At 50.6% G+C, this 14166-nt stretch overlaps 2 protein-coding genes across 2 annotated transcripts; both read right to left on the bottom strand.

The window, feature by feature from the left end:
* Positions 1-33: 33 nt before the first annotated feature.
* Positions 34-3683, bottom strand: TMEM101 (transmembrane protein 101). Its single transcript, XM_004432542.3, has 4 exons — positions 3526-3683; positions 3055-3235; positions 1688-1834; positions 34-1054 (listed from the first exon to the last, which is right to left on the bottom strand). Exons 1-4 carry the CDS (start codon positions 3660-3662, stop codon positions 746-748), a joined length of 774 nt encoding a protein of 257 aa, XP_004432599.1. The 5' UTR covers positions 3663-3683; the 3' UTR covers positions 34-745.
* Positions 3684-6916: 3233 nt separating this feature from the next.
* LOC147915042 (leucine-rich repeat-containing protein 3B-like) lies at positions 6917-7348 on the bottom strand. Its single transcript, XM_087441885.1, has one exon. The coding sequence runs from the start codon at positions 7346-7348 to the stop codon at positions 6917-6919; it is 432 nt and encodes a 143-aa protein (XP_087298011.1).
* Positions 7349-14166: the final 6818 nt, after the last annotated feature.

Genomic DNA, 14166 nt, shown 5'->3' on the forward strand with positions numbered 1-14166 from the left:
CCCATGAGGAGACCAGAGAAGCAAAGCCAAATGTCTATATAAAATGTTTATTTTTGGAGGACTGTGTAGTCTGGTGTCTGGGAAGGACTCACCCCTCCAGGCCAACCATGGAGCTGGAAACAGAAGGCAGGAGGGGGGAAGCTGGCACTGCCTTCCCACCCCTGCACAGCCCAGAGTAGACTGGGGCCTGTTCTACTCTCAAGGTGGGTGACAGCTAGTGCTGTTTCTGCCCTTGGCATACCCTGAGAACCCACGTGACTTCTGTGGAGCCCAGCCCCTCTGCTCCTCCCGGGCCTCATCCACATGTCAACATGCATACTCACTCTTAGTCTCCGAAAAGCAGAGCCTAGCTGTACCTGCCAGGTTCAAAAGGGATTTTCACATACACTCACTTCCGGTTCTCGGTCTTCCTTCCTCTGTCTCCCACTCAGTATCCCCACCCTAGCCCAGCCTTATTCCCTTCTCTGGGACAGGCAGACCCAGGGGAGCAGCTGGCCTCAGCTCTCCTCCTAATGAACAGGAACAAAAACCTGTAAGGCATCATCATCAGGGCTCCCACCCCTACAAGGGCCAAGCCCAGGAACTGGGGAAAAGACCTGCCTCGTACCAACACATACATACACACAAAGAAAATATCAAACAAACAGACCAAAAAGCATAAATAAACATAACTGGGCCAGCAAGGAGGAAGGTAAGGTGGCCCTCAGTGGCTCCCTGCACCCATCTCAGCCTCTTGCCATGCAACTCAGCCATCAGTGGCCAGGATGACGGCGGCTCCAAAGATGCCCACACTCTCTCCAAGGAGCTTCATCTGGTTCCAGAACTCAACGCGCCGCGTGTTGTGCCAGTAGGCAACATTGCCGTCAATGAGCAGCATGACCGGGGGCAGCAGTACAGCCAGGATCTGGGCAGCCAGGGTCACATAGTAACCTGACAGGAAGGCCAGGGCCAGGATGCCATACAGCACGAAAAACAGCTGGATCATCAGCTCCCCTCCTGGAAGATGGTTCAGATACGCCAGCCGGTCTTCCTTGCTGTGCTGCAGCGAGTAGGCCTAGAGACACACCATCCTCTAAGACTCTCCCGCAGGCTGAGGAGCCTGTCTGGAGCTCCTCACCCTGGGCACTCAGAAGGGAGGAAGTGTGTCTCCAGTCAGCCTGGGACACTTACCTCTGAATACAGAGCTCTGCACGTTGGATATGGTGCCAAATAACTAAGATGAGGCCAAATAGCCTGGGGCCTGTTCATGTCCTCCTCCACACTGGCCTCCCCTAGCACGAGGGAGGACCATAATTGGCTACCCTAGGGAGACCCCATCAGCTCTAAGTGCCAGAGTCCCAGCTGTGGCCTGAACTCTCCTCTGTCTCCTCTCCCAGTCCTCTGGGAGCTGGAGCCATGAGAGGACCAGTCCATCTTGTTCTCCTGGCTCTCAGGCTTCGGACTGAATGGGCAATCCAAACTCTTCTCTCCCTGGTGGCAATAATGTTGGAAGAAGAGCCTCTCAGCCAGGTCTCAGGTACTTGGAGGGGCCATGAGGCCCAGGAGCTGGCAGGGGCAGTTCCCAGGAGCCAAGCCATCAGGAACTACATGCAAAGCCTTGTTCTGCCCACTTCCCTGGGTTCTGTCAGGCATGCACTGACATTTCACTCCCGGTTAAGCACCTCCGGCCAACAGTCCCCCAACCTACCACACAGATGAGGTAGATGCCCAAGAAGACCTGGCCGGTGGACTGGAGGGAACGGCTGCGGGGTTTCCGTCGGTACAGCTCCCCAGCACCGCTGGCCAGCACAAGAAAGCCGCCGATGATGGCAACTGTGCGCGAGTACATACGGACCTAGGCCAAGCGAGGGGACCCCAGTCAAGAACTGCAGCCACCACATTTCTCCTGAATGCCTAGAGCACAAAACTGCCCATCTCTACACATCCCATTCCATCTGATGAACACTCTCACCATTCCAAGTGTGGTGGGCAGGGACAGCAGAGATAGATAATTCTTTTTTTCAGAAGTGAAAACTGAGGCACAGAGGAGGTAATAAAATTGTCCAAGGTCCTACAGAAAGTAAGTGGCACGGCCGGCCCCGTGGCTTAGCAGTTAAGTGCGCGCGCTCTGCTGCTGGCGGCCCGGGTTCGGATACCGGGCGCGCACTGACGCACCACTTCTCCCGCCATGCTGAGGCCACGTCCCACATACAGCAACTAGAAGGATGTGCAACTACGACATACAGCTATCTACTGGGGCTTTGGGGGAAAGGAAAGAAAGAAGGAAGGGAAGGGGAAGGAAGAGGAAGGGGAAGGGAGGGAGGAAGAAAGGGGGGGAGGGGGAAAGAGAGAGAGAGAAAGAGAGAAAAGGAAGGAAGGGAGGGAGGGAAGAGAGAAAGAAGGGAGGGAGGGAGGGAAAGTGGCAGAACCCAGATACCAAGTGTTGCCCCCCAGGTCTGGAGACTCAACCCGAATGTTCTTTCTGCTATATAGTATAGAGTCTGTTCCACAAAAAAACCCATTGATCTCACTGCCCTGTAGCAGTTCACACATCTGCCTCCCCTACTGGACTGACAGTCCATTCCTTGCGGGTAGTGCCTTTGTCAGGCTTGTCTCCAAGCCTGCAGTGCCTGGCACAGGTTCTGGCATTTACAGGCTTAAATGCTGCAGTAGGGTTAATTAAATTTCATAGAATCACACAGTTACACCAGGTACTCTCCAAGGTCCCTTTTGCCCTATGAGTCTGAGATTACTAAACTAATGGTTTAAAGCGTTCTGGGAACCAGGTAACCTGGTTCTGGTCCCACCTGTAATGCTAATTGTTCTATGACTTTGGGAAAATTTGTTCCCCATCTCTGGACCTCAGTTTCCACACTCTGAAAGGAAGGCTTGTGTGGTCTCTAAGGCCCTTCCATTCTTGCAGTCTGTAAAAATCTCCACACGGCTGGGAGTTCCGCCTTTCCAGGCTTCGCACTGTGCACCTGGCTAGCACCATGCATTGCCCAACTGCCCCGGGCCTTGGCCTCGGGCTCCCCATCACCCTAGCGAAGTCCCGCCTAGGGCCGGGGCGCTCACCTTCAGCCAGTCCCCGTAGTGGACGTAGCCCCCGACGTAGGCAGCGTAGGTGCTAATGGCCAGCTGGAGTGCGGCCCCCAGCGCGAACCAGCGCCGCTTTACTCCAAACGACATGAAGCTAGCGCACAGCACGGCCGCCCCCATGTCGAAGTACAGGTAGGGCACTGGGATGTCGGGCTTCCTGCGAGCCGGGAGCAGGGAAGCAACGCGGACAGCATGAAGGGAGCAGAAGAGCCTTGAGACCCGTTGAGTTCCCGCAAGCTCCACTGCCCCCCCAAACCCGACCCCCCTCTCATGGCCAGGACCCCCGCACTATGCTCGATGCCCACCCTGCTCCGGACCAGAGACCCTCACAAGTCCAAGGGTCCCAACTTCTGGGCCCCAACTTCTTTCCCACCTCACCGCACCCCGGTTCCTGGGACAAGCCGTACCACCCCCCACCGCGTTCGGCGGCTGCGTGGGCCCGCTCACCGGCGCGCCTCGGCCCTCTCTGCGTACAGCATGAGCTGGCTGAAGCAGCCCCAGAAGGGACATCGTGTGAGCAACACCGAACCCAACTGCATGATCAGCTGCAGCATCCACCGTCGCGAACCCATCTTCGACGCCATCTTTACGAAGGGCAGTCCGCTCCAGCCTCACCCACGTCAGGGAGGCCGGCGCCGGGATGCGACACGTAACTTCCGGGTCTCGCGGAGTTTTCCCCCCCTTCCGTCAGGAAACAACGCTTTCGCTCTCCAGTTCTGGACCGAAGAGGGTATTCTAGTTTCGGAGTTCAGCCTTTCCCTCTCCCGATGGAGTCTGAGGGCCCCCTCCTTGTAGCTGCAAAATTGAAAACCAGACTAGAGGAAGAAACACTGGGGTCAGGACCTCAGAAACCCGGGACCGTAACTTGATGTAATGAAGCCAACTAGTCTTTGAATGCAGCTAGACCTGGGATCCAATCCTAACTCCAACCCTAACTGTGACTTTGGGCATATTGCCTACACTTTCCAAGACTCATCTGTGAAATGAGGATGACATTGACAGTGTTGGTCCTAGCACATAGTAGGAGTTCCATAAATGGTACACACACACACCCCCCAGAGAAAATCCTTCTGCTTCTGCTTAAGTTCAAAGGGGTTCTCCTAGCTGTCACCTATAGAAGTTTGGTCTTTTTCGGTTTTTTTTTTAATTTTTTCCCCCCCAAAGCCCCAGTAGATAGTTGTATGTCATAGTTGCACATCCTTCTAGTTGCTGTATGTGGGACGCGGCCTCAGCATGGCCGGAGAAGTGGTGCGTCAGTGCGCACCCGGATCCGAACCCCGGCTGCCAGCGCTGCACGCACTTAACCGCTAAGCCATGGGGCCGGCCCGAGAAGTTTGGTCTTGATCTGCCTTTCTTCTCTCCCCTGAGAGAGATCTGACGTGGACATACGGGACATCTCAAATCAGTCCATTTTCTCCAGCTCCAATGCTCCCACTCTAAGCCCAAACTACCATCTTTTGCCAGTTTAACTGTAGTAGGCTTCCAACTAGTCTCCCCTGCTTTTCCTTTGGCCTTCTCATTTGTTCTCAGTTCCCTTATTTCATGTTCTCTTAACCATCAGGTACCCTTCCTTTGAATCACTTAGCACGTTGGCGATTATATATTTGTGATTCTTTTGTTAATGACTAGATTAACATTAGATGGTGAGCTCCATGAGGGCAAGGACAGTGTCTGGTGTCTGGTTACTATATATCCTCAGGGCCTAGTATACAGGATGCATTCAGGAAATATGTGCTGAACAGATAAATAAAGGGAAGGTGTTGCCACTATGTCTTGTTCATAGCAGGTACTCAGTAATTATTTGTTGAATAAATAAATGGGCAAAAGTTCTGGACACTCTGGGATTGCCACCACAAAGCCACCCCCACCTGTCTTCCTGCACCCACCCAGCAACACACAAATTGATAGTCCAGGATTGAAGTTAAGACTCTACAAGCACTCTCCTAGGCCATTTAATTCAGGTCTGTTTGCAGTTCCCTGGAGAGGGGAGAGGGGGCTCATGTCCAAACAGCATTTCTGACAATGTGAATTAAAAATTTCCAATCAGGGCCGGCCCGGTGGCTTAGCGGTTAAGTGCGCGACGCTCTGCTACTGGTGGCCCGGGTTCGGATCCCGGGCGCGCACCGACGCACCGCTTCTCCGGCCATGCTGAGGCGGCATCCCACATACAGCAAGTAGAAGAATGTGCAAGTATGACATACAACTATCTACTGGGGCTTTGGAGAAAAAAAAAGGAGGAGGATTGGCAATAGATGTTAGCTCAGAGCCGGTCTTCCTCAGCAAAAAGAGGAGGATTAGCACAAATGTTAGCTCAGGGCTGATCTCCCTCACACACACAAAAATTTCCAATCAGCCAATGAAAGCTGATGACAAAACACCTTTGCACATCTGATTTTTTACAAAGTCATTAGGATAAAGTCTGAGTATATCAGAAAGAATGTGAGAGAGGGATATATCCATGCAAAAAACTAGGGAATGGGATTGTGTAGGTGTATGGCGGGGGCAGGGATCTTCAGGCAAGGGGAATGAGAAAAAGCCTGGGTTAAAGGTCATTTTGCCTACCTCCTTCACCCACCAGTGACAATCACATGCAGTAAGTTTTCTTCACCATAATACAGGTACATGGTACAGAATTAACTTTCATTTGGTTTTATTTTTCCAATCTCCTCACCCATCCCCAATTCAAATGGGACAAGATACACAGCCCTCAGGAAGGAGCTACGGTGTTGAGGACCGGAACTGGGATCGTGTATGTCCGTAAAATAGTTCTAGGAGACTACCCGGATTGTGCCCACAGGAACAATACCCCTACCCCACCCCACCCCACCTCCACCGTAACTTTAGCAACCAGCTTCTGATCAAGTCCCTAACAGCAGAGGCCAGGGACATGTGTAAAGAGGAGGAAGACTAGGAGTAAGGAAGCTTTCCTCAGTACCCATCCCACCCCAATTCCCTCTGCTCTTCAGTCTCTGCCTTCTACTGCCCTCTTCACCAGAGGGCTGTTGAGAAGGACTAGGGGCCAAATCCTTCTTTTTAGGGCCAGTAAAGAAAAGATAATGGCATTGTGCTTGGTCAGAGGTAGGAGATAGGTGAGGGTGGGGGTGTCCTACGCCCTGAGAGATGAACATAGATATTTGTCCCTCCTCCCCACTCCTCGCACTCCTGCCTCAGCAAACAACTGAGCCCCAAAAACTTCTGAGAACATCCTTTTTCCTCTCCCACAGCTCCATCTGCTCTCCATCCTCCAGCTGCTTCAACTTCCCTCTGCAGCACCCCCTACCTCTCCAGAGGGCTCCCTTGCTCTCCAGCTCCTCTGGGGTCCTACTTATGCTTCTGCTAAGCCACCACGACAGCCACAGTAACCAGCATAGTGCCCGTGACACCCAGCATGGTAGCCGTCCCAGCCAGGCAGAGCCGGGCCTCCACACTGCTCAGCAACAGCCCCGCCAGCCGCCCATGTTGGCCACGTTGGCCAAATGCAAGTGCCACAGGTGGTCTAGCTTCCTGAAGGCCCGCTGCAGGTCACAGTTGGTACCTAAGGGTTATTGGCCAGCAGCAGCCATGTGCCTGCTGTCCAGATGACAGCCATCATGTTGACCTAGAGGTGCTGTAGCCGGTTGCCTACAACAGAGAGGAGGCCCAGCACCTGCAGGGCTGCAAAGGCCTCAGCCTCTAGCTCACTGACGTCATTCCCAGCCAGAGAGGACCTCCAGGCCTGGCATGGTGGCCAGGGCTGTGCCCCTGACTCTCTGCGGCCAGCTCCCAGCCAGCCAGAGCCAGCATAGGCAGAAGAGATTCCCAAGCCTGGCTGTGCCTAGCTCAGCCAGCTGGTTGTGGCTCACATCGAGCTGCTCCAGGTTCCCAGGCCCCACAGGCTGCAGGGGTCCAAGGTGGCAAGCAGGTTGAGAGAGAGGTCCAGGCAGACCAGAGAGCCCAGTGTGGCCAAGAAATCCAGGGGCAGCTGGTTGTGGCTGAGGTCCAGCTGCTCCAGGAAACCTCTCAGGGCTCCACCAGCCAGATCCCACAGGACATTGTGAGAAAGCAGCAGCACCCACAGTCCCCACAGGCCCTGGAAGGAGCCACCTAGCAGGTGGCTGAGATTACCGTTGCTCAGCTCCAACAGCCAGACTCTGTCAGGAAGCCTGGGAGGGAGGCTGAGCAGGCGAAGAGCCCCACAGTCCACCACACTGCCCGTGGCTGGGCAGGTGCATGGTGGTGGGCATGCTCCCGCCAGATTCCAGAACAAGGCCGATGCCACCATTGTGGCCATGGCCACTGTGAGGAAGGAGCGGCCGCACCTGCCCTGTCCTTGCCCCATGAGGGGCTGAGGTGATGATGGCATCAGGCACTCATGGATGCTGAGACTTGCATGCCTCACTCCTCCACCCAGGAGTCTGGGGAAGCCTGGTGAAACTAGAGGAGAAAAATAAAACCAGACACCATTCAGGGGTCTCACTATTTGCTGCATGCCCCAACATGGTCTCAAAGACACCTTCCCTCCATCCCCCACGGTTTTACCTGCTACCTCGGCTTCTGGCAAGAGCCATCTCAGCCCCTGATCCCTCACCCCTGGCCACCTCTCATTTCCTTATTCCTACAAGGACGAAAAGTAATCAAGGCTTTTTCAATCATCTGGATCCCTTCTTTTTTTTTTTTTTTTTTTTAAAGATTTATTTATTTATTTTCCCCCCAAAGCCCCAATAGATAGTTGCATGTCACAGTTGCACAGCCTTCTAGTTGCCGTACGTGGGACGCAGCCTCAGCGTGGCCGGAGAAGCGGTGCGCCGGTGCGCGCCCGGGATCCGAACCCGGGCCGCCAGCATCAGAGAGCACGCACTTAACCGCTAAGCCACAGGGCCGGCCCTGGATCCCTTCTTTACTACCACTCCACACCTCACCTCACTTACTTCCCACAGAGTCCCAGGAGAAACTTTGCCTTCCCTGCAGGACAAAGCCCTGACTAGATCCTGGCCTAATCTGGCCATTGAGGTCAGTGCCTCAGGCCACAGAAGCCCAATACAGGCACTCACCTCTATTCCTGGCACCACCTGCTGAATGCAGCCCCAGGCCAGGAGTGGCAGTGGAAAGAATCTCAGCTCTAGTTACCTGGCCTCCTGCCAGAGCCCCACCCCCAAAAGCAGTAGAGAGACCAGCTATCAGGAAAGCCATAGCCCTGAGGGTGGGGATAGGGGACAGGTTGAGGAAATCTCCAAGGCTTTGTGGCCTTATATCCAGGTGAGCAGGACCCTGCCCTGCCTTTCTAAGAACAAGTACCCCACCACCACCACTCTATCATCTCTTTCTCCCTTCTGAAGCCGCACGCTGCGCTCTCTCTCTTGTCAGAATGGCAGCTTGAGGCCCCTTGGAGCCTGCCCTAAGTCAGGAAGGAGCCAGGTGTCTCCTCTCTCATTCTATACTGCCTGCCTAAGAAATCTGCCATCATCTATAATTCACCCAGGTCTTGTCTGGACACAAAGAAAGGGAATGCTGTTTTTTTTTTGGAGAAAGATTGGCCCTGAGCTAACATCTGTTGCCAATCTTCCTCTTTTTTCTTCTCCTTTTTTCTCCCCATAACCCCAGTAGATAGTTGTACGTCATAGTTGTACATCCTTCTAGTTGCTCCATGTGGGATGCCACCTCAGCATGGCTTCATGAGCGGTGCGTGCGAGGATCCAAACCGATGAACCCTGGGCCACCGAAGCGGAGCTCGCAAACTTAACTGCTACACCACCGGGCTGGCCCCTTGGGAATACTCTGTCTTGTTCTCACTAGACCAAAGGTCAAAATACTCCACTCCGGCCTTCAAGGAGTGCCCAGCATGTCCTTCTGAAAGACAGAGGGGTTTGGGGCCAGCGTGTCTGTACCCAGGGCTTCTGCCTTGCCCTAGGAAGCCAAACAAGTTACCTTCTCTCCAGGTTCCGGAGTGTGCTCACCAGCTTCGCCTAGCAAACTCTTAAGAGAATAATAATGGCCATATGGAAGAGATGGTTACCAAGGGCCAGGCAGCTCATTAAAGGCTTCATTTAATCCTCAACTGAGATACTCATTTTAGAGATGAGGAAAGCGATGTTTGGAAAAGCTCAGTAAGATGCCAAGTCACACTGCTAATTAGTGGCAGAGGTGAAATGTGACACAACTCAGGGCTGTCTGAATCCAATCATGCTCCTAACCACTAAAGGAGGGCCTAACCTCCTGGCCCTCCCCAGACTGGGCCACTGCCCCCATGCCAGCCAAACACCCCTCTAAGAAGTCAAGGTTGGGCAGGCTCCGTGGCTTAGCAGTTAAGTGCGTGCGCTCCGCTGCTGGCGGCCCGGGTTCGGATCCCGGGCGTGCACCGAAGCACCGCTTCTCCGGCCATGCTGAGGCCGCGTCCCACAAACAGCAACTAGAAGGATGTGCAACCATGACATACAACTATCTACTGGGGCTTTGGGGGAAAAAATAAATAGATAAAATTATAAAAAAAAAAAAAGTCGTCGTCAAGGTCTACAGGTGAGTAACACAGATTATCCCCAGAATGAGAAAAGCAGCTGCGCTACCACCAACCCTAGGATATGAGTCTGAGCCTTTGGTTGGTCAGACTTGAGCCCCTTTGAATTAATTCGAGTGATCTGCCTAAGCAAATTATACTGGAAAAACTTGAGGAACCATCATCAATAATCTTAGAGAAAACATTACAAACAGAAGGGCGCCAGAGACTTGAGCTCAGCAAAGGTCCAATTTTCAAAAGTTAGACAAGTGTAACAAAACTCAAAAAGGTTTCATTGAACATGCTGACCAGTTACCTAAAAGAGGATGACCACTAGGTGCCCACATTAGGTCACTAAAAGTAAGTTATACTCAAACAAGTTTATTTCCTTTTTTGATAGGGTTACTAGAAGGCTATCATAGACAAACATCTGAGTCTATTAAAGTCTCTCATGGTATCCCTTTGGATAAGATGAAAACACAGAAGACAATTTTAAAAAGTTAGAACACAACACTGGGATGGATAACTAGTATACCGGATTATAGAATTAAGATTTTTAAAAAAGTTCTTAATAGGTTGAAATAGTTGGCTAAAAATAAGCCATTTCACTGGAGAAGACAAGACAGCTCCCAGTAACATCTGCCGGTTCAGCAACTCCTGTGCCCCTCACCCAAGGGCTGCCAGGAAGAAGAAATATCCTAAAGAGCAGGGACTAGCACGCAGGAGACCTGAGCTCTAGCCTCAGTTTTAGAAATGAGCTGTGGCTTGGAGCACAAAAGGGCAGAGTACAGCTATCACAGGTTGCTTCTCAAAGTAATGAGCTCCCCATCAATAAAAGTGTTCGAGTAGACACAGTCTGTCACGGATGCTACAGACAGGATATTTAAACTGGGAGGCTGGACTATTCCACATGAGCTCTACGATCCTTGGCATTTCTAAGTGCTAGGATATCTATGCTGAGCTTCCAATACTACACCTGGGCCACCCCTAGCACTAGAAGCATCCCATATTTGCACACTGTTCACACACTGACTTCTGGAGTTACATGGCTGCATATCCTTCCTATAGTCAGTACATAGGGATGACAGCAAGCAACTTGCAGAAAGGTTAATATGAACAAGAACTGAAGTGTATTTGATGACAGCATGCATCTGTAGGGGTCAAGGGTCCAATACTATAATCACCGCCTTGCAAAAGTCCTCAGCTGAACTCCCTTCTCCCTCCACAGTACAGACCTGACAAACTTCCAACCCTGGTTGTACCCAACTATACACCTTCTGTGTCTGCACCTAAGTCACTCGACATGACTAACACAAAGTCACACAATGGGCACCTGGTTACACCATAAATCTAGGAGCATGCACCTCTAAAGGGCACTCAGCAATCTTAGTTATTTCCCTCACATGTTTACTGAGCCACCAGACATGAACACTCTCACCCTCACCTCCCTGCCAAATCTACAAACTCGCCTACAACTGTACTGTCTTCTCCTTCCTTCCTCTTTATTATGGATGAAGGGCCCCCTCCTATCGAGGCCAAAACATCCACTGTGGCCATGGATCTCATCCCCTATCTTCTTGGAGTTCACGACAAGGTAACAACTCCTAACCATCAAGCTCCAGCCCAGTCCTCTCCTATGAACTCCAGGCTCGTTAACCAGCTGCCCACTTGCCATCTGCTCTTCAGTGTTTCTTGGGTAAGACAAAATGGCAAAACAGAACTCTTGATTTTTCCACAAACTTCTTCATCTTCCATTGTTCGCCATCCAGAGTCTTATTCTTAGTTCCTCTCTTTCCTTCAACACCTTGCCCGCACATCCAATCCATTAGCGAGTCCTATCAGTTCTGAAATTACTTCTGTCACCACCATCTCTTGCCTAGATTACTGCAACAGCCTCTGAACACAACAGTCTTTGTTTCCACTGTTGCTGCCTACCATCAGACTAAATCCCTTAACAGTTCAAATCCCTCTAATGGCTCCCCATTGTGCCAAGAACAGATTCCAGTCCTTACAATGGCTACAAGGCCCTGCATGATCTGGCTCCTGCCTACTTCTCCATCCATCTTGCTCACTAGGCTTCAGTCACCTATCTTCCAGCAGTTCCTAAACATCCAGAGCTCCTGTCAACCTCAACTTGAGCACTTGCTGTTCCCTCTATCCGAACACTGTTGGTTGGCACCTTGTTCTTCAGATTTCAGCTTAAATCACATCTCAGAGGCTATTCTAGAATATTCTCTTCATAATAGTACACATACCTCCCTAGAGTAAGCATACGCAACTACTTTAAGCTAGGAGACAGACCAGAATAAAGGGGGTCAGATTAGGAAAAGAAGCCACTTGTTAGCCCCTCCAATAAAGACTAACACTGCTGAAGGCAGCATCAGGACTAGTCAGGGGAAAGGGAGGAGAGGTTAGTTGAGAAGCCACTAGAAATATGCTATACCCTCACCTCACCTTGCCAGTTCAGGAAGAAATTTAGTTCCACTTGAGACTTTTCAACAAAACTGAAAACGAAAAGGAAAATGGGACAGGGAGGCCAAGTAAGAAGGGAGGCCACAATCTGACCTGCCTTGGTCCCAGCTGCCAAAGTCTACTCTGGAAAAACCTGGGGAAAAGCCCTGTTCCTTCTCAAGCTGGAACCAGGTACACCTTCCGCCTCATCTCCTCCCATGTCCTTTACTGGTCCCTCCTCCTCTTTCCAAACTTGCCTTCAAGCTTTCCTCAAAACCCAGTCAGGCCTGGATCACTTTTCATCTTGGCTCAGGCAATTGATCCAGTTATTAAACTGATTTTCAAAACTCTATCTTTAGTCTTATCTCAACAGCTGGATGCTAGGGAATAATACAAAAATGAGTCAGTCATTATCCTTGCCTTGGAACCTCAAAACTTCCCTTTAGACCACTAAAGATAAACCTAAACAAATAACTAGAATGCAAGTCATACACGCCACATGAGTTTTATAAACAAATTATAGGGATCACCCTCCATTCTAATTGTCAAAAATGGCTTCACAGGTGGCTTTGAAGCAACGCACTGTAGGACAAAATGAGATAGAACACACTAAGGTTGGAAGTAATCTTAGAGATCACCTAGCCCCATACCATTTACCAACATCAATTCTAAGATGTCGACAAATTGTAGAGCGCATTTTGTGGGCTGGGGATAAGGGAACCAGTTGGTCAGTTTCTTTCAACATTATGGAGTACATTGCATTTTCAGAAATGCAAGAGGCCAGGAGAAGTGTCTTAGAATCTAGAGGATATAAAAGATATTAACAATGTTTTGGAGGGAGATAGATGGAAAATGTTTGCCTTATCTTCTAGTTTTCCCGTAATAAACCCATATAAGGCTTTTATAATATAAAAGAATAAGCTTGTTTTGAAACCTTATTACCCAGCAGCACAGTCGATTGCCAGTGAACGGCAGCCCAGCAGCACCCCCTTTTTCACCCGTAAGGTACTTCGTGCTGTTAAGTTAAACTTCTGAAGTTTAGGCAGTACATGCTGATGATTTCGTTTCTTTTTCTAGCACCAGCAGCCCCTGGTAGTAATGAAGAAGCAAATCCACCACGTAAACAATGACCATCTTCCAACCCAGATGACAAGTCACACTTCCTAAACTTTTGCCCCCACCACTGTCTCCACCATTCATCCTGTATATTGCAGCTTCCAGCATTATGCATTCTCACCACACGATCCATCCTATCAACGGGACAGTAGATTCTATCTCTCTGTATGATTGAAAGCCCTCTACTCCTTCCTTTACCAGTATGTCTTTTGAGAGAACAGATTTTTTTTTTTTAAGCAAACTTTTTTGTTTCTTCTTCCCAAAGCCCCAGTACATGGTTGTATATCACAGTTCTAAGTCCTTCTAGTTCTTCCATGTGAGCTGCCGCCACAGCATGGCAACTGACGGACAGGTGGTGTGGTTCTGCGACCGGGAAATGAACCTGGGGCCACAGGGGTGAGAGCATGGAACTTTAACCACTAGACCATCAGGGCTGGCCCAAGAGAACAGATTTTGACACACACATTCTTAGCTTCAAAAATGTCAAGGAACCTTTACCCTGAATCAGGGATTCCCAGGCTGGAGCCCCTGAACTAATATTGAAGTGCTTGAGCAGTTTTCAAATTTTCAAAACACCAAACAGAAATCAGTATGAGCTGCTCAGACTTAAAGACAGTAGACTCAATATCAAGTGAGTGTGGTAAGGCTGTTTATATGATACTGACTGGATGCTCTAAAGAGTAGCAAACCCAAAGGCGTGTGCAGCAGTGGGGAGGTCATCTGGTACAGAGTGTAGAGGTGTGTGTATATTTGGGCAGGGTGGGGAAGAAGGAGAATGCCTCGAAGCCAAGGAGACATTGCAAAACTACCTGCACGTCTCTCATCAGAGATGCAAGCCCTCTGCACCACAGTCTTCAACAGTTTAATGTTCTTTCAATCTAGGGGGCGATTTCTGCCATTGTCACCAGTCTCCTCTGTGTTCCGTCTAAAGCGTGGCAAACAAAAGTGAGTAGTACACAATGCCAAGTGTTTGGACCGTCACAGAGCAGTATTTAGAGCCCATGAGTGGATAAAGCCTAGGGTTTTGTTTCAGCTCTGCCAACACCTTATAA

This window comes from Ceratotherium simum, chromosome 16 (genome assembly GCF_057802395.1).
Source record: "Ceratotherium simum simum isolate JZ-2026a chromosome 16, ASM5780239v1, whole genome shotgun sequence".
Classification (NCBI taxonomy): domain Eukaryota; kingdom Metazoa; phylum Chordata; class Mammalia; order Perissodactyla; family Rhinocerotidae; genus Ceratotherium; species Ceratotherium simum.